The 19,424-nt window shown below is 39.5% G+C and overlaps 1 protein-coding gene across 3 annotated transcripts in view; it reads right to left on the bottom strand.

Annotated features, from left to right (window-relative positions):
* LOC108696686 (isochorismatase domain-containing protein 2-like) overlaps positions 1-19,424 on the bottom strand; it is a 64,397-nt gene that overhangs the window by 36,306 nt on the left and 8,667 nt on the right. For all 3 annotated transcript variants that reach the window (XM_018226272.2, XM_018226273.2, XM_018226274.2), the window contains exons 2-4: positions 16,473-16,671; positions 6,803-6,919; positions 5,095-5,248 (exon numbers count right to left, since the gene is read on the bottom strand). In XM_018226272.2, the coding sequence (XP_018081761.2) occupies positions 5,095-5,248; positions 6,803-6,919; positions 16,473-16,671 (470 nt within the window). The remainder of the gene's footprint in view (positions 1-5,094; positions 5,249-6,802; positions 6,920-16,472; positions 16,672-19,424) is intronic.

Raw genomic sequence — 19,424 nt, 5'->3', positions numbered from 1 at the left:
ACCTACCAAGGCCAATGTTAGCCTGTGGGGAAGGTCCCCATAGGCTTCCTAACAATTTTCTGATCGAAGGAAAATCCTTTGATCGATGGATTTAAATCCTTCGAAACGTTCGATTCGAAGGATTTAATCGTTCAAGCGTACGATTTTTCCTTCAATCGTAGGAATTGCCGTTAATCCTTCGACTTCGATATTCGAAGGATTTACATTCGGTAGTCGAATATCGAGGGTTAATTAACCCTCGATATTCGACCATATGTAAATCTGCCCCTTAGTATTATGTAGAGAGGGATATTCTGAGACCAATTAGTTTTCTTTCTTTATTATTTGTGGTTTTCGAGTTATTTAGCTTTTTATTCAGCAGCTCTCTAGTTTGCAATTACAGGGTCTAAATTACCCTAGCAACCATGCATTGATTTGAATAAGAAACTGTTATATGAATAGGAGAGCACCTGAATGGAAAGACAAGTAATAAAAAGTAGCAACAGCAATAAATTGTCTTACAGTGCATTTGTTTTTAGACGGGTCAGTAACCCCATTTGAAAGATGGAAAGAGTCAGAAGAAAAAGTTGAATAATTAAAAAACAATATAAATGAAGGGCAGTTGAAAAGTTGCTTAGAATTAGCCATTCTGTAACACACTAGGGGGGTTATTTACTAAACTCTGAATGCAAAATCACAAAAAATTCATGATTTTTTTTTTTAAAAAGTCTGACTTTTAGAAAATCACAAATTTTTCGGAATTTATTTAACCCTGAGGATGGAAAAATCAGAATCAGAAAATCCGGCATCTCAGACCTGTCGAGGTTGCATATGTCAATGGGAGAAGTCCCAATGAGATTTTGATGTGTGCTGGGGTTCATGCAATACCCCTAAGTTTTAGGATGAGAATTCGTGAATTGTGAAAATTGGATGAAAAAAATCTGAATAAATCGTTATAATCAGATTTTTTCCTGCAAAGCAAATTTTCGGGAAAATGTAATAATAAATAAGAGTAAAAACACTTGGGTGTATTTTTTCTTTTTTTATAACTTTTGAATTATTTGCCTTCTTCTTCTGACTCTTTCCAGCATTCAAATGAGGTTCACTGACCCCATCCATAGAAACAAAAGGCTACAAATTAGCTTTTATTGTTACTTATTATTACTCATCTTTCTATTCAGACCCTCTCCTATTCATATTCCAGTCTCTTATTCAAATCAATGCATGGTTGCTTGGGCAATTTGGATCATAGCAACCAGATTGCTGACATTTCAAACTGGAGAGCTGCTGAATAAAAACCTAAAGAACTCAAAACTCCCAAATAATACAAAATAAAAACCAATTGCATATTATTTCAGAATATCCCTCTTTCCATCATGCCAAAAGTTAAATTAAAGGTGAACAACCCCTTGCAATCAATAATACCATTAAATATTCTACATGAGCCTTCACTTGGTGCTTTCTCTGCTCTGTCGCTACAGAACACTGAATTTTAAGGCTCCTAAGAGCTCCTGCTTTGCAATTTATCTTTAACTACCTGCAAAAGCAGAGGAAAAGCACAGAAAACAGCAAGCAGTAGCTGTTCAGGGAGCGAGTGTGCTTCAATTTCTAAATACAAGCACAAGGTTATGTTATTGTATGCAGTTTTTGACCATTAAAAGAATTAAATACAAGGTTCTCTAGGGGGAATCTATTTGTTTTTGTTGACAGCAGCATCAGGCAATTTTTTGAGGTTCTGCTATTCATATGTTTTAGCACTGGAGATTCTCGTTGACCCCAAAGCACAAGAATTTTCAGGAGATGTGTTGCCTGTCCGTAGTATAGGTTCCGCTGGACAACACATCCCATTTCTCCCCTCCCTATAGCTTTTACACTTACTAAACATGCAGATGATCCATCTTTTACAATGTTGGATGTCACAACTCCACCCCCTCTGACATCATAGCCCACCCCAATGATGTCATGCCACGCCTCTTGTAGATCCGCCCCCAGCCTCGCTTGTAAAATTATTCTAAGAAGGTGGAAACTCTAGTGGCAAAAGAAAGGCCGCCTCAGTGTAGGGGTCTAGAAATGCCCCTAGCTGCTATCTTGTTACCGATTGTTCTGTTGATAGACTGCTGGGGAGGGGGGTGGTAAAAAGCAATTGTTCAATATGTCCTGAACAATATATTGTATTAGCAATCATTTTGTCCCAATGCTTGGAACATTCAGTTGTTCATCCAGACAATGATTACTGATCTTGGGTAAAATGATAAATCCTGTTCAGCCTTGCATGGAATCCAGATTGTTTATGGTAATTTCATCATTGGACTTCTATTTTATACGTCTGGTAATCACTTCCTCCGCTGCCAAAATGCAGCATAAATGGTTAATGTTCCTAAATGCCTCTTTTCCAGCGTGGCATTCATCGTATGCTTCACTAGTCTCACCATTTGTGTTAAGCGAAGTGCTAAACCTGGAACAGCCACCCTGCCATTACAGAAAAGCCCATAGTGCCGTCTTATCTGTTTAGCCACTTATTCTTCTTCAATAATTCACTGTGTTCCTTTTGAAAGTTTTTCGGTTATGTTCTAAAGGTATTAACATCGATAGAATTAGCGTTGTAAAGTTTCTCTGTAAAGTTCCGGTAATAATCATAAAAAATACATAAGTTCACGGTCCCTCAGACTGTCGGGGGGCCGGACTATAGTATGAAAAAAAACATGAACGAATTCGTATGCGCTCAGGAATAGCACGCTGGCGGCCGGCTGTTCTATGTTGTTGAACTCTAGGGTTGCCACCTGTTCAGGTCTGAACTTTCTGTTCGGTTTTCAGCCTTGTGAAACCCGAACAATAATCTGGCCAATACTGTACATGAAAAGCATTTAAAGGAAAACTATACCCCTCAAACAATGTAGGTCTCTATAAAAAGATATTGCATAAAACAGCGCATATGTAAAATCCTGCGTCATGTAAATAAACCATTTTCATAATAATATACTTTTCTAGTAGTATGTGCAATTGGGTAATCATAAATAGAAAATTGCCATTTTAAAAAATAAGGGCCGCCCCCTAGGATCGTAGGATTCACTGTACTCACAAACATACCAACAAACCATACATGTTAGGTCACATGAGCCAATTAACAGACAGAGTTCTGTCTTTTGCTTCCTCACTTCTTCCTGTTACAGTTAAAGTTGAAGTATTTCTGGTCAGGTGATCTCTGAGGCAGCACAGAGACCATCACAAATTGGTGGCTCAAGGCAAGAGATGTAAAAGGCCAATATTTACTTAAATATATATTCCAGTTTGGCAAGATTCTTTAATATGCCACTTAATATGATATGAACTCGCTGTTGCTTAAGTGTTGATTTTGGGGGTATAGTTTTCCTTTAAATACTATAAAAAAAGAACAAATCAATCAAAAATAAGTGGGGTTTTTCTAAATTAGCATTGCTGTATCTCAGAGCTTTCTGGATAACTGATTTCTGTATAATAGATCTCATACCTGTAATTAGAGGATTGGACTTAATCATCAAGCAGAACATAGCTAGAGATAGGGTTGCCACCTGTGTGGTTTTGAACTGGGCATCAACACTTTTTAACTGTGGATAGAAATCCAGCCAGTTGCATCTAAGTGATGCAATAACCTTTCCATGGTGTCATAACTCCACCAACATCATTGTGCTCACCTCTGATGTCATCATACCTGTTCCTAGATCACTGCCTCACCCCCAATGTTATTTGCCCACCCCCCGTGTTTGGGTTTAGCCATCAGCAAAGGTGGCAACCCTATCGAACTCCCATCATGAAACTGCAAAACCCATCAAAGCATTGGGGGGGGGGGAATTATAAGACTTCTCAATGGTGGCCAGGCCACTATATAACACATTGCTGGAAACTTTCAGCTGTGGCCTCCTTCAAGCTGAACTATATCTCCCACTGCTATCCAGCGTGCGAGTGTTGTAGTTCCAGTAGCTGGGAATCAGTCAGCCTGGACTCAGGCAGAGGATTAGAGACATAAAGAATAGCGGGCAGAGTGACAGATAGATTCATAGAGATCATGTATACGTTCCTCCGCCCATTAGTTGCAATGGTTACGTAATGCAAGCAGTTGAGAACCATGGAATATTTTTACATGCAAGTGACAAATGAATATATTGCCTTCTTGCAATTACTGGTCCTTCAGTATGCTCTGCTCTTGCTACTTGATATAGTCAATTGAGAACCATGCACGAGGTTGTGCCCTCCTGGAAACTGACTAAATGAGTTTTCCCAATACAGGTATGGGATCAGTTATCCAAAAACCCGATATCCGGAAAGTTGCAAATAACAGAAACGCCATCTCCCATAGACTCCATATTATCCAAATAATCCAAATTTTTAAAATGATTTCCTTTTTCTCTGTAATAATAAAACAGTACAGGTATGAGACCTGTTATCCAGAATACTGGTTTTCCAGATAATGGATCTTTCCATAATTTGGATCTACTAGAAAATCATTTAAACATTAAATAAACCCAATAGGCTGGTTTTGCTTCCAACACGGATTAATCAAATTAGTTGGGATCAAGTACAACGCACTGTTTTTTCAACATTCAGATTATTGGATAAAATCGAGTCAGTGGGAGATGGCCTTCCTGTAATTCGGATCTTTCTGTATAACAGGTTTCCTGATAACAGATCTCATACCTGTACCTTGTACTTGATCCCAACTAAGATATAATTAATCCTTATTGGAAACAAAACCAGCCTATTGGGTTTATTTAACGCTTACATGATTTTCTAGTAGACTTAAGGTATGAAGATCCAAATTATGGAAAGATCCGTTATCCTGAAAACATTTGTCGTGACTGCACCTAGGCGTTGAGTCTGTATATGACCCCCCTTAATTTTTCAAATTAAAAATGGACTGATTAAATTACATTCAATATCCATCTGCAAGACAAGCCCTACTTACTGAACTCATGTTGATTATAAGTGTATATTATAGATAAAATGACATTTGCGAAACGAAAAGGCCTCTGCCATCCGATGAAATCTTCTAATACATTTTTTAATTAAGAGCAACCCGCAACGTGAGAACATCCTAGAGCTGAATATAATACAAACAGTCATAATCTTCTCAAGGCTTACAGTTTGGCTTGGATCTCATTAAGTCAAGATTGGATTCTAGAAGTGGAGAAATAGCGAAGACATTTGAAGAACACTCTGTGCTGAAAAGATTTGGGCATCTGAAAAGAGACAGAAGGTCACTGTCGGGAGCTGGCTCCATTATAATCTTTTGGACCTGGAAGAAGAAAAGAAAGATATGGTCCGTAAGGCCTATTATATTACCGCCTCTCTGTTTCCTTTGTCCTGCAGATCTCAAATAAATATCATTTTCAAAACATAAAACTGAAGCAGCAGGGAAGCTGCTGAATTAGAGGAGACATAAGGACAGGGAAAAGTCAGAGCGGAGAAGAGAATGGGCAGAGATGCCAAAATCTCAAATAATGATCACAAATGAGAAACTCTCAGCCTAATAAAAAGCATTTAGAGTAAAAATACAGCTCAAGAGTCAAGGTAAGTTCAAACAAGCAAGTATTTCAGGAATCCTCAGGATAAATGATAACTATCATCTTTGCACAAAATTATATTTCCCCTCAAATCATGTACAGCGTAGATATTGTTCACTAGATTAAAACAGAGTTTAGTTATTTCTGAGAGATGCTTCCTTTAAAGGGGTGGGTCACCATTAAGTTAACTTTTGGTTTGTTATAGAATGGTCAATTCTAAGCAACTTTTCAATTGGTCTTCATTATTTATTTCTCATAGTTTTTTAATTACATGCCTTCTTCTTCTTCTGACTCGTTCCAGCTTTCAAATGGGGGTCACTGACCACGTCTAAAAAACAAATGCTTTGTAAGGCTACAAATGTATTGTTATTGTTACTTTTCATCAGTGTCAGACTGGCCCGGCGGGATACCGGGAAAAAACCTGGTGGACCGACCCTTAATGGGCCCCCGCCGGGCCAGACCCCTCTCCCCATCAGCTTGTACAAAAAGAGCATTTTCCTTAGGCGACGTGCGCGTGCGCGCAGGGCCATTCATGCAGGCGCACCGATCGGCGCCTTTCACGCAGGAGCGCCAAACGTTTTCCTCACGCAGGCGCCCCGAGCACGCTCGCTGCACCACAATAGGGGGGCGGGGGTCAGAGGGGGCCCAGTCCGCTTTTTATTACTCCTCTTTCTATTTAGGCCCTCTCCTATTCATATTCTAGTCTCTTGTTTAAATCAATGCATGGTTGCTAAGGTAACCTGAACCCTAGCAACAAATTGCTGAAATTGCAAAGCATAAATTATAAAAAATTAAAAATAATTACAAATACTTGCTACATCAAAAGTGAACGCAAAGATAAACACCCCCCTTTAAAAGATGATTAATATTCTGTATATATATATATATATATATATATATATATATATATATATATATATATATATATATATATATATATATATAAGGGATGCACCAAATCCATTATTTTGGATTCGTCCGAACCCCTGAATCCTTCGCGAAAGATTCGGCCAAATACCGAACCAAATCTTAATTTGCATATGCAAATTAGGGGTAGGAAGGGGAAAACATTTTTTACTTCCTTGTTTTGTGACAAAAAGTCACTTATTTCCCTCCCCAACACTAATTTTCATATGCAAGTAAGGATTTTGATTCGGTTGGGCCGGGCAGAAGGAATCGGGCGAATCCGAATCCTGCTGAAAAAGGCAGAATCCCGAACTGAATCCTGGATTTGGTGCATCCCTAATATATATTTGTATGATGAAAACAGTCAAATAAGACGTTACCTCTTTAAATTTTGGGTGTTTAGCATCCCCTAAAAGTTGTAGGAGTACGCCTTCACTGGTGGTTAGAAGTGCTCCACTCTGTCTCATCTGGGAGAGGCCAATGAATCGGTGACCTGGCTGGCAGAAAGAAGAAGATGACACTAGTACAAAAATGCCTGCTAACAATTCTGCTGTAATGACATTCTTGCAGCCTGCATAAAAAAATACATTGGCCTTGGTAATGAAGAGAGATTTAATTGATGCAATTAAGTGCAGGTCAGAGCATAGGAAAGTAATGTTAGTCTTGTACCATATAGTTGTGCTTCCTGCCAGTTGTTAAATCAATTATCAGGATAATTTATTACATTGTAACTTAGTCCAGTTGGTGTTATTTCCAACTTTAAAGGGATTCTGTCATGATTTTTATGATGTCGTTTTTATTTCTAAATTACACTGCAAATAATTCACTCTACCGTGTAAATTTCATTCCTGAACCAGCAAGTGTATTTTTTTTAATTTATAATATTGGTGTGTAGGCAGCCATCTCAGTTCATTTTGCCTGCTCATGTACTTTCAGAAAGAGCCAACACTTTAGGATGGAACTGCTTCTGGCAGGCTGTTGTTTCTCCTACTCAATGTAACTGAATGTGTCTCAGTGGGACCTGGATTTTACTATTGAGTGCTGTTCTTAGATCTGCCAGGCAGCTGTTATCTTGTATCAGGGAGCTGTTATTTGGTTACCTTCCCATTGTTCTGTTATTAAGCTGCTGGGGAGGGGAGGGGGGGTGATATCACTCCAACTTGCAGTAAAGAGTGACTGAAGTTTATCAGAGCACAAGTCACATGACTGGGGGAAGCTGGAAAACTGACAATTTGTCTAGCCCCATGTCAGATTTCAAAGTTAAATATAAAAAAAAATCAGTTTGCTCTTTTGAGAAATGAGTTTCAATGCAGAATTCTGCTGGAGCAGCACTATTAACTTATGTGTTTTGAAAAAAAACATGCTTTCCAATGACAGTATCCCTTTAAATATAAAAGAGTGACATGTGCACCCATTTTCCTTCAGCCCAACCACGCTGTGGTGATTAATGCACGTCTGGTTAGGAGGTGGTAGTTGCTCCAGGGTTCCTTCATCCGGGTTCCCCTGCGTTAACAGGAACAACTGGCAATATCTGTAACAGGAAGAAGGCAGCTGGGCCGAGTGCAACTATTGTATATGGAAAGTGAGAAGCACATGTTAAAGGAGAAGGAAAGCTACCGAAGCAGTTTATTGGCAATAGATTAGCTGCAATAGTGCATGCTATAAGACTATATTTATTCCGCAGATTGCTTTATCATACCTGAGTAAACAGCTCTAGAAGCTCTGTTTGTTTAGGATAGCAGCTGCCATATTAGCTTGATGTGACATCACTTCCTGCCTGAATCCCTGCTCACTCATAGCCCTGGGCTTAGATTACAGCAGGGAGGGGAGGAGGGAGAGAAGCAAACTGAGCATGCTCAAGCCCTAGCCCTGAAGGTTTAAGGTGAAGGCAGGAAGTCTGATGCAGAAGCCCATGTGAACACAATAGAAGGAAAGAAATGCTGTTTCTTTTGACAGAGGACAGAGCAGCATTACTTTGAGAGTTTACTTGTGTATTTATATAGATCTTTCTGATAAAGTTTACTTAGTTGTAGCCTTTCCTTCTCCTTTAAAGTATCTTTAATGAATATGATTTCTCACCCAATGGACTGTGGTCAAGCACAACTACACTTGGGGCCATAAATGACCCCTCTAATATGGGGATATAATTTAAGAACATCACAACGATATTTTCAATCAAATGTTTTCTTCAGTTCCTGCCTGACCTTCAAAGTAGATTTTCTTATACAAATTACCATGACACTAACAGTCGGTTCCATCAAACACATCCAGCTGCTTGGGCTGATACAGAAGAACTTCTGCACATGTAACATGCCAGTCCCATCCAAGGAAATTGCAAATATGAGCTCAATCCTGGACTACAACTGGAATAATGCTTTACAGTCACCTTGGATTATAAATACATTCAAGAAAAATTACACTTTATGAATCCATCTGAAGCAGGAGGTGTTTAACTCTGCCATCAAATGCACATTTCCCTTTATTCACACGCTGATCTGTTTGTTTCTGTCTCTCTCTCTTTCCATAATAAGGAAATAATTCTGTTTGTTGAATAAAGTGAACTGTAAAGAAAAGCCGTCCATGTTTCCAGGAGCGAATGATGTAAGACAAGCCCTGGGGACAGTAAGCAAGCTGGGGGGGGGGGGACAGTTTTTTCCCCTCGCTGAACTGCCAGTAACGGAGTGCCAAGTGGGTCAGGGAATGACTGCTCCGAGACGCTTTTTGACCCAAGGGTGGTTTTTAGCTGCACATTGTAACATTCTGTGGCAGCAGAGAAAAAGGAAATCAATGCGGTTAAAACTATTTCCCCTGACTGGCTGGAAAGCAAGACGTCAGCTTCATATATCAGCTTCTATCAATCAATGGGAACATATATCTGTACTGTTACAAGTTCTCATGTGCTGCCCGCGCCTTTTATTTATACCAATTTAGAGTTTTATGTTGTTTCAAATTTACCCCAGTACTAAAGAATATATCAATGGCTTAAAGAGGTGGTTCTCCTATAAATTTTAGGGGCAGATTTACATAGGGTCGAAGATCGAGGGTTAATTAACCCTCGATATTCGGCTGCCGAATGTAAATCCTTCGACTTCGAATATCGAAGCCCAAGGATTTAGCGCTATTCCTACGATCGAACGATCAAAGGAATAATCGATTCGAAGGATTTTAATCCATTCGACTAGAAAATTTTATGAAGCCTATGGGGACCTTTCCCATAGGCTAACATTGGCCTCAATAGGTTTTAGGTGCCGAACTAGGGGGTCGAAGTATTTTTTAAAAGGACAGTACTTCGATTATAGAATAGTCGAACAATTTTTAGTTCGAATCGTTCGATTCAAAGTCGAAGTAGCCCATTCGATGGTCGAAGTAGCCACAAAAAACATTCGAAATTCAACGTTTTTTTCCTCTATTCGTTCACTCGAGCTAAGTAAATGGGCCCCTAAATATGTTATAGAATGGCTAATTCTTAGCAACTTTTCAATTGCCCATCATTTGTTCTTTTTTTACTCTTTCCGGCTTAAAATGGGGGTCACTGACCCCATCTAAAAAACAAATGCTCTGCAAAGCTACAAATATATTGTTATCGCTACTTTTCACTGCTCATCTTCCTATTCAAATCAATGCATGGGTTGTAGGCTAATTTGGACCCTAGCAACCTGATTGCTGAAATTGTAAACTGCTGAACAAAAAGCTACAAATTATAATAAAAAATGAAAACCAATTGCAAATTGTCTCAGAATATCACCCTCTACGTCATATTAAAAGTTAACTGAAAGGACAAAACCCCCTTTAACATCTCAAATGAATTTCAATAAATGGTCACTTGTGGCTCCTTGACTTACTTGGCTATATTGAAATGTCAAGGGATCACAAGAGACCCTAGTAACTAGGGTCTCTCATGATCCCTTGGCATTTCACTATAGCTCTCTGACCTGCCAGCATCTTGTCTTAGAAATATGGACCCAGATTAGTGATGTGCGGGCAAGGCCGATACCAGCAGGACCCACAGATTTACCCGCGGATCAGGTGGGCTCAGGTCAAGCTCACACTCCTCTTCAAATGAAGATTTCCAACTTCCGTCTTTATAGCCGCGGCCTGCTCGCCGCCCCTTTTGTGAGGTCATCGGCGGGGCTTTAAAAGGAAACCGGAAGTTGGATGCGGGTGGGTGGGCGCAGGCTGATTTAGGGTCGGGTGCGGGGTGGTTTTTCCCGACCCGTACATCACTAGCTCAGATTAACCCCATTGGACTTCCTGAACAACTGACGGGCAATGATGTGCCCCAAATGATAACAAAAGAAAAACATAGTAAAACCCTAAGCCTAAAGTTATCATTACAAAGGTTCTTTACAATCCTATGTTTTACAAAAGTATAAAAAGCAGAATTATAACTTTGTATTATTAATGGTTGCAGTTTGTCAATAGTTGAGGCTTTTAATCAAGTATCTTTATAGACTCAATGTTTGTCGAAATCAACACTTCCATATATGAGCTAATTCAAGTATGAGAACTTTTATCCAGGCTTTCCGTGTTAATGGATCTTTCCGTAATGTGGATCTACTAGGAAATCATTTAAACATTAAATAAATCCAAATTACTTCCAATAACAATTGATGATATCTTAGTTTGGATCAAGCATAAGGAACGGTTTTATTATTACAGAGGAAAAGGAAATCATTTTTAAAAATTTGTATTATTTGGATAAAATGGAGTCTATGGGAGATGGCCTTCCTGTAATTCGGAGCTTTCTGGGTAACGGGGTTTCCAGATAACAGGTCCCATACCTGTATTTTTAATATTGAACCAGCCAAACTGTTGGTCGATGGGTCACAAACTATACAATTCTATTGCTCATAACCTCCATAAATAGAACAGATCCAAAACATTGGCTAATTTCTTGGTTTCCTATTACAAATCGCGTGCCAGAGGTGTTCATCAATCAAACTTGTGTTTTGGTGCAATGGCATTTTCATGTTAAGACACCACACCATGTGATTCTAGTTACCTTCAACTCCAGGCGGGTGTATCTCTTCTTCAATGAGGCCTGGGGTATTGTACTTGGAGGTGACACTTTGCCATGTCCCAGGCATCCCCAGTGCTTTCTGAAGCTAGGCACATGCACTGTACTGAAATCAACAAGAAGTTCTGTGCTGCCCATGTGCATGTTAAGAGCAGCACCGAGAAGACGGGGACATGGAATAAATAGCACTGTTATGCTGAAAGTAGTGTAACTAGATGTTACTGGACCCCACTGCAAATCAATTTTAGGGCCCCCAAAATATCCAGAGGTTGTCCTGTTTCCAATATAGATTATAATGGCTGAGGGCCCTGTAGTAACCTGCTTGTGAAGAGCCCCATGTATTAGATATTTATCCAAACAGCCAAATTCACAAATAATTCAGCAAGCAATGTTCTATCTTCAGAGAAACCCAGATTAGACATTTTCACGTCCTTTTATGAATGGGGCTGAAAGCAGAATCCTTCTATGTAGCAATAAGCCCGGGAGAGAAGGCTCATAGTACAGGATCTTAAATAAAAGCACAAAATCTTAAAAGGCTCAGCTCGATGGCAACTAACAGGGGCCCTGCCAATGGCTTAGTCTAATGGGAGAAGCAGTTAGCTCACCAGCCGACACAAGATCAGAGAATATATTCATCTATTCACTTTCTAAGGGTCTCGCTGCTGTATTTAATATACAGCTTTACTCTCCTCACCTAACAGCTGCCACCCTCCCCCTACACAGTACATGTTTAATAGGATAGAAACATAGCAGTGTGTTGAATTAATTAGAGTCGCCCGCAAAGCACCGCACTCCTTCTCCAGCTGAGAATTGCATTCGTACTGCATTATTATTCTTATATTAATAAGGACATTATTTCACACGCATTAAAGAATATACGGGAATGTGGAACTACAGGGTTCTGGAACCTGTTGTCTTTGCATAAAGTTACAGATAAATGAAAATCTCACTGTAACGGTGACCCTGTCAATGTCTAAGAAGGCTGGTATCCCTTGAACTAGACCCATTCCCTTTATCCATCCTAGGGAGCATGGCCAATAGCTCAGGAATTTATGCAGGGCAGCAACCGATGGAGACGTCTGGTATAAAACATGCTTTTTCACTTCCTAATGTGTTCTAACAGAATCCTTTATGGTTATTAAATAAAAGGTAATAGGTTGTTTGCAGCAATGATCACTATGGGGCAAATTCACTAAGCCGCGAAGCGCCGAACGCTAGCGTTAATTCGCTAGCGTTTGGCATTTTCGCTACTGCGCAAATTCACTAACGAACGCTGGCGTAGTTACGCTAGTGTTACTTCGCAACCTTACGCCAGGCGAATCTTCGCTAGCGACGAAACTACGCAAATTCACTAACTTGCGCAGTGTACTGAACGCTACCTTTTACGCTAGACTTCCTTCGCCACCTCAGACCTGGCGAAGCGCAATAGAGTAGATAGGGATTGTTTAAGAAAAGTCAATTTTTTTTCTAAGTCCCAAAAAAACGCTGGCGTGTTTTCTACATGATGGCTGATAGGTTGAAAAAGATCGAAAATTTTTTGGGGCTCCCCTTCCTCCCCCCTACATTTCCTTACTCATGGCAACTTACCTAGACAGTGGGCACATGTGTAGGGCAAAATAAAATTTTATTTGCTGATTTGAAGGTTTTCTAGGCATTTGTACTGCAGATACGTGTTCCTCCATTGAAATTTGAATTTCGCGCCGTATGCAAATTAGCCTTCGCTAGCGTAACTTCGCTTTATATAGCGAATCAACGCTAGCGCAACTTCGCAACCTTACGCTACCCCTGTGCGCAACTTCGGATTTTAGTGAATTTGCGGAGCCCTGGCGAAACTATGCCTGGCGAAGTGCGGCGAAGTTGCGCCTGGCGCAACTTCGCATCTCAGTGAATTTGCCCCTATGAGTTAGGGATGCACCGAATCCACTATTTTGGATTTGGCTGAACCCCTGAATCCTCCGTGACACATTCGAGCGAATACCGAAACACGAATCCTAATTTGCATATGCAAATTAGGGTTGAGAAGGGGAAAACATTTTTACTTCCTTGTTTTGTGACAAAAAAAAAGTCACGAGATTTCCCTCCCAGCCCCAAATTTGCATATGCATATTAAAATTTGGTTCGGCCGGGCAGAAAGTATTCGGGCGAATTTGAAACCTGCTGACAAAGGCCGAATCCTGGCCGGATCCCGAACCGAATCCTGGATTTGGAGCATACCTACTATGAGTATTGCATATACACATATAGGATCGGTTATCCGGAAACCTGTTATCTAGAAAGCTCAGAATTACGGAAAGGCCATTTCCCATAAACATTTAAGCAAATAAGCAGATTATTAAAATTATTTCCTTTTTATCTGTAATAATAAAACAGTACCTTGCACTTGACCCCAACTAAGATATAATCAATCCTTACTAGAGGCAAAACAATCATATTCTGCTTAAATTAATATTTAAATTATTCTTTAGTAGGCGTAAGGTATGGTGGATCCAAATTTCGGAAAGATCCCTTATTCGGAAAACCCCTAGGTCCCAAGCATTCTGGATAAACAGGTCCCATATCTGTACTACAGATAACATGTCCCCTGCTTGGGAGAGCACTAGAGCAGGATAATGGATACGCTTTGAATATAAAAACTATATGCGCATAGAATAATAAGGGAGGCAAATGAATCTTAAAGGCAGTTTGTGAAGTGGCAGTTTTGGGTAAAAGATAAAGGCTTTAAACACATCATGCTAACAATACACAAAACACGCAAGCATCGGGATGTGGATGTCCAGAACGTACACACTCAGCTGACACCACAAAGCAAGAACATTAAATTGTGCACAGCTGGCTCTTTAATAAATGCAGTCCCCCACTGTTCCTTTAAGGAGGCAAACACCTACCTGAATGCAAAGTAAGCTCTCTCCATTATCCAGCTTCTAACTAATAATTATATTACAAAGGAAACTACATTATTTATTACACAATGCAGAGAGCATCCCTGTGATCCCGATGCCGGTTTTGCCCCGTGGCGCATTTACAAAGCCATCAGAAGGTCACCTATGCACGTAAATGCTATATACACTACTGCTATCTGGCAGAACAATGAGACCACGTGAAAGAATAAGCAGTATTATGCCGTGCTTTAAACCCTCATTTAGTCAAATTGTCCCTTCTAACAGAAATAATAGACGGAGGCTTAATGTGGTAAATCAGGAATTTAGCTGGGGAATAGGAATACAGGTATGGCACATGTTATCCAGCATGCCCGGGACCTGTGGTTTTCCAGATAAGGGGATATTTTCCATAATTTGGCAGCTGGGAAACTGGCAATATGTCTAGCCCCATGTCAGATTTCAAAATTAAATATAAAAAAATCTGTTTGCTCTTTTGAAAATGGATTTCAGTACAGAATTCTGCTGGAGCAGCACTATTAATGGATGCATTTTGAAAAAACATGTTTTCCCATGACAGTATCCCTTTCATTATTCATTTGTTTAATTTTCAATTCTAGAATTCACCCCAAAAAATGGAGCTTCGCACCGGCACATAAATGACTTTATGAATGTTTTATTCTTAAATCATTTTATTGGTGGGTTATATACATAGAGAACAACAGAGGGGTAGTTACACACCCAGGTACCGGATGCAATAAGAAAAAGGTGAAAAAAGGTTGGCTTCCTCTATAGTTAACCACAAACAAAGAAGACAGCAGAACCACTCATGCCTTTAATTACCCCACTGAATAATAAAATACATTTAGCGGCTACATTTTTGCAGTTATCTTAGTGATCATTAGAATCTAAACATTCTGTGGATCTGACTGTGTAAAAGCTGGCCAGGCCTCTCGACTGGTCTTCAATACTGGTCTGCTATTTAGCAGACCATTACAATATTCTGCATTGATGTCCAGGGGTGGTTCACCTTTAAAGAGATACTGACACCAGAAATGAAACGCTTTTTTTACATCTATCATAATATTGCCTTTAACAGCTACTTATAACTTTGCCATAAAGAACTTGCACAATGTTTTTACCTGTCTGATGCCCCATGTTCCTGTATGAGGGGGCTGCCATATTTGTGCAGCAGGAGTCCGTTAGCATTAGAATCTCTAACTGACAGGCTGAGATGGGACAGTCAGGTTGGCAAAACAGTCAGGTTTAGGAACTTCAACTAACAATTACTTACAAAAACAAACCTCTCAGCAAAAAACGATCAACATGACCTATAGGTAACTTTTAATATACTTTCATATTTTAAAAAGTAGTTTTTTTAGTGTCAGTATCACTTTAAGATAAAGTTTAGTATTTTATAGAATCGCCAATTCAAAGCAACTTTTTAATTGGTCTTCGCTATTAATTCTTTTTTTATTGCAACTTTTTATTACTCATCTTTTTGTTCAGGCTCTCTACTATTCATATTCCAGTCTCTTATTCGAACTAATGCATGGTCGCTAGGGCGATTTAGACCATAGCATCCAGATTGCTGAAACTGCAAACTGGAGAGCTGCTGAATACAAAGCTAAATAACTCAAAATCCAGAAATAACAAAAAAAGAAAACCAATTGTAAATTGTCTCAGAATATCACTCTCCACATCATACTAAAAGTTAACTCAAAAGGTGAATAACCCCTTTAAAGGAGAATTTTAATTCTTCACTCACCCCTCCGTGCAGATTCTGGCCTCGGAGTTCACTGGCGCCATCTTCTTTCTTTTGTCTTTTTTGGAAATTTCGGCGCATGCGCAGTTGGGAGTAAATTTCTGGTCCCGAACCATTGCGCGTGCGCTGAAAATCACAGAATTTTTGTTCGGGACCGGAAATTTACTCAAACTGCGAATGCGCCGAAAAAGCCACCAAGACACTAAGTTTACCGGAGAAGAAGACGATGGCTGCTGTGAACTCCGAGGCCAGCATCTGCACGGAGGGGTGAGTAAAAAATTAGGGGCATTTGCCTGGGGGGCAGGTAGGCTGGGGGGTCTTTTTTATTACAGGTTGAATTCTCCTTTAAGTGAAGCTTTTGGACTAGTTTCATCCATGTTTAGAATAACTACCATGTTGCAAGCCTGTGTTTCAATGCCGCACAAGACAATGGAGCGCAGGTCAGGAATTGATTGTAGCTCCTCTTCTACTTCAGGGGTCAGAATGGTAAAGGACATCTTTTCATATTTCTTTAAGCCATCTGCCCCAAGTTCCGAGTTCTTTTGGGTGTTGCTCTGTGATAACGACTGGCATCTCCAATTGTTTGGCAGCCTAAAAGTGAATCAACAAGAATTTGGTTGTACATAAAAAATGCATGTCATGGTGGCTGTAAATGTATAACATGGCGAACCCTATGATCTGGATGCTAAACTGCCCATGCAGGATTTACTTATACTACTGTTCTGACTCTGTAGTCTCTTGTAGTGATCACAATGCTGCTGGTGTGTAGAATATTCTCACTGTAGATCCCTGCTTTTTTGCCATCTGGGCCAACCGTTGCTTGAATACAATTCACAGAGTCTCTCTGCCTCATCTTGTTCTTGCCTTCTGTTTAATGGTTCTGCTTGGCTGTAACTCAAAACTGTCACTCAACCATCAGGGCACTTTTCTTGGAGGAAACAGTTACAGATACAGGGTCTCTTATACATGTACTGGAGGCATGTTAAAGAAAAAAATCCTCTCTTTTTTAAAAATTTAAATGATTTTCAGTAGGCTTCAGTAATGCTTGGACTTGGTATATAGTGGTGAATGCAATTGTAGTACAGGTACTTTGCTGAGCAATGGATGTCAAACTTTTATGGTTAAAGTGCCCATTGGATGCCCAACCTTTGTTCAGCCCCTCTAAAGTTTATATTAAGGTTACAGAATGCTCGGGACCTGTGGTTTTCTGGATAACAGATCTTTCCGTAATTCAGATCTTCGTACCTTACCTTGAATGAACTTTCAGTATGATGTAGAGAGTGATATTCCAAGACAATTTTCAATTGTTTTTCATTTTTTGTTATTTGTGGTTTTTGAGTTATTTAACTTTTTGTTCAGCATCAGTTTGAAATTTTAGCAATCTGGTTGCCAAGGTCCACATTACCCTAGCAATCATGCACGGATTTGAATATGAATAAGAGGCCTGAACAGAAAGTAGGGATGCACCGAATCCACTATTTTGGATTCGGCCGAATCCTTCACAGATGGGGTCAGTGACCCCCATTTGAAAGTTGGAAAGAGTCAAAAGAAGAAGGCAAATAATTAAAAAACTATAAAAAAAATTAAGTCCAATTGAAAAGTTGCTAAGAATTAGCCATTCTTTAATATACTAAAAGTTAACTTAAAGGTGGAGCACCCCTTTAATATATATAATATATATATCATTTAAAAACTATAAAATCATGTAAACCTTAAATAAACCCAATAGGCTGGTTTTGCTTCCAATATGGATTCATAAGTACAAGCTACCGAGAAAAATGAAATAATTTTTAAAATGTGGATTGTTTGGATAAAATGGAGTTTATATAACTCACAACAAACTCAGCACAGTGGTTCTGAGGCTACAGGATTATTTTTTATCCCTAGCGCCCATCTATCCCCACTGGTTTGTTTCAGGTTATCATCACTGATGCAGTTCTTACTTGTTTTTCACATGCAGCCATCATTTTTAGCACATGAAATATTTTGCCATTTCTGCGAAGAACATACCAGCAATTCTGGAACCATGCAGCCTTTCAAACTCATTCAAAATCTGCTCCATCATTCTCAAACTAACAAAATACACCTCCACTCATTTGGCAACATCAACAAACCAGCATATTCTGTCCAATATGCCACCTATGTGCTGGGCCATGTCTGGCTGATCTGATCATTCGGCTCGCGGGCCAACAATAGGATCATAAAAGTGCCAAGGAACGCCGTCAGAAGAGGACTGCATCAATATGCCAATGAGAAGACTTTTTTTGGCCATAAACTGTATCTATTGGGGAGAAAGTTGTAGGGGCCCATACACGAGTAGAAAAGGGACAAATTGCAGCTTAAATCTACCCATGTACAATATTATTACAAGTATGGGATCTGTTATCTAGAAACCCATTAACCAGAAAGCACCGCATTACAGAAAACCCATCTCTCATACCCTCCATTTTATCCAAATTTTTAAAAATGATTTCCTTTTTCTCTGAACAAATATGGGTCTATTATCCAGAAAGCTATCCTATTGGGTTAATTTAATGTTTACATGATTTTCTAGTTGACAAAGTGATACTGAAAAAACTACTCATAGAGGAACATGGGGGATCAGACGGCTAATGTAAAAGCATCGCGCAAATACTTTTATGGCAAAATTATAAGAAACATGCAAAGACAATGCTACCATAGATGTAAAAAAGGTTTAAATTATGGTGTCAGTATCTCTTTAAGTTAAGATCCAAATTATGCAAAGATCCGTTATCCGGAAAACCCCAGATCCTGAGCATTCTGGATAACAGGTCCCATACTTGTTTTGGAATTTTGTATGTCCACTACATGTGTGTGTGTGCCAATTAATTAATATTTTTTATGGTAGAAAATGAATCAGTAGCTTCACAACTAGGACTCTGAATGTCTACAGCTAAGAAAGCCTTGTTCCTAGAGACCAAAATAAAAACGATTAAATATAGTGAGTGGTGGTGGTGGGGGGGGAAAGGCTCTTTGTTTGATACAAAGCCATTTCCCAGAAAGAGTTTATGTTTGCCAATTAAAATGACAGCCTGGCAGAGATACGGAAGAACAGGTGTCCACTTTGCATAAATAATATTTATTTAGAAGGAGAGGGAGGCCAGGCTAATTGCAAACAGAACACCATGAGAAGCTCTTCCTTTGCTGAGCATTCTATACTGGGCAATTCCTTGGGAAGAGAATTCAAATCTGTTTTATTGACTATTGTCAAGGTTGTTCAGGCCTTACTGCACATTGCAATTGATTCTCCAGGATAATGATTCTCTGAGCTTGCTACCATATACCCAATCGTTGACTGTCAGGGTGACTAAACCCCGGACCTT

This window comes from Xenopus laevis, chromosome 7L, assembly GCF_017654675.1.
Source record: "Xenopus laevis strain J_2021 chromosome 7L, Xenopus_laevis_v10.1, whole genome shotgun sequence".
Lineage (NCBI taxonomy): Eukaryota > Metazoa > Chordata > Amphibia > Anura > Pipidae > Xenopus > Xenopus laevis.
This window is presented reverse-complemented; position numbering and strand designations above follow the sequence as displayed.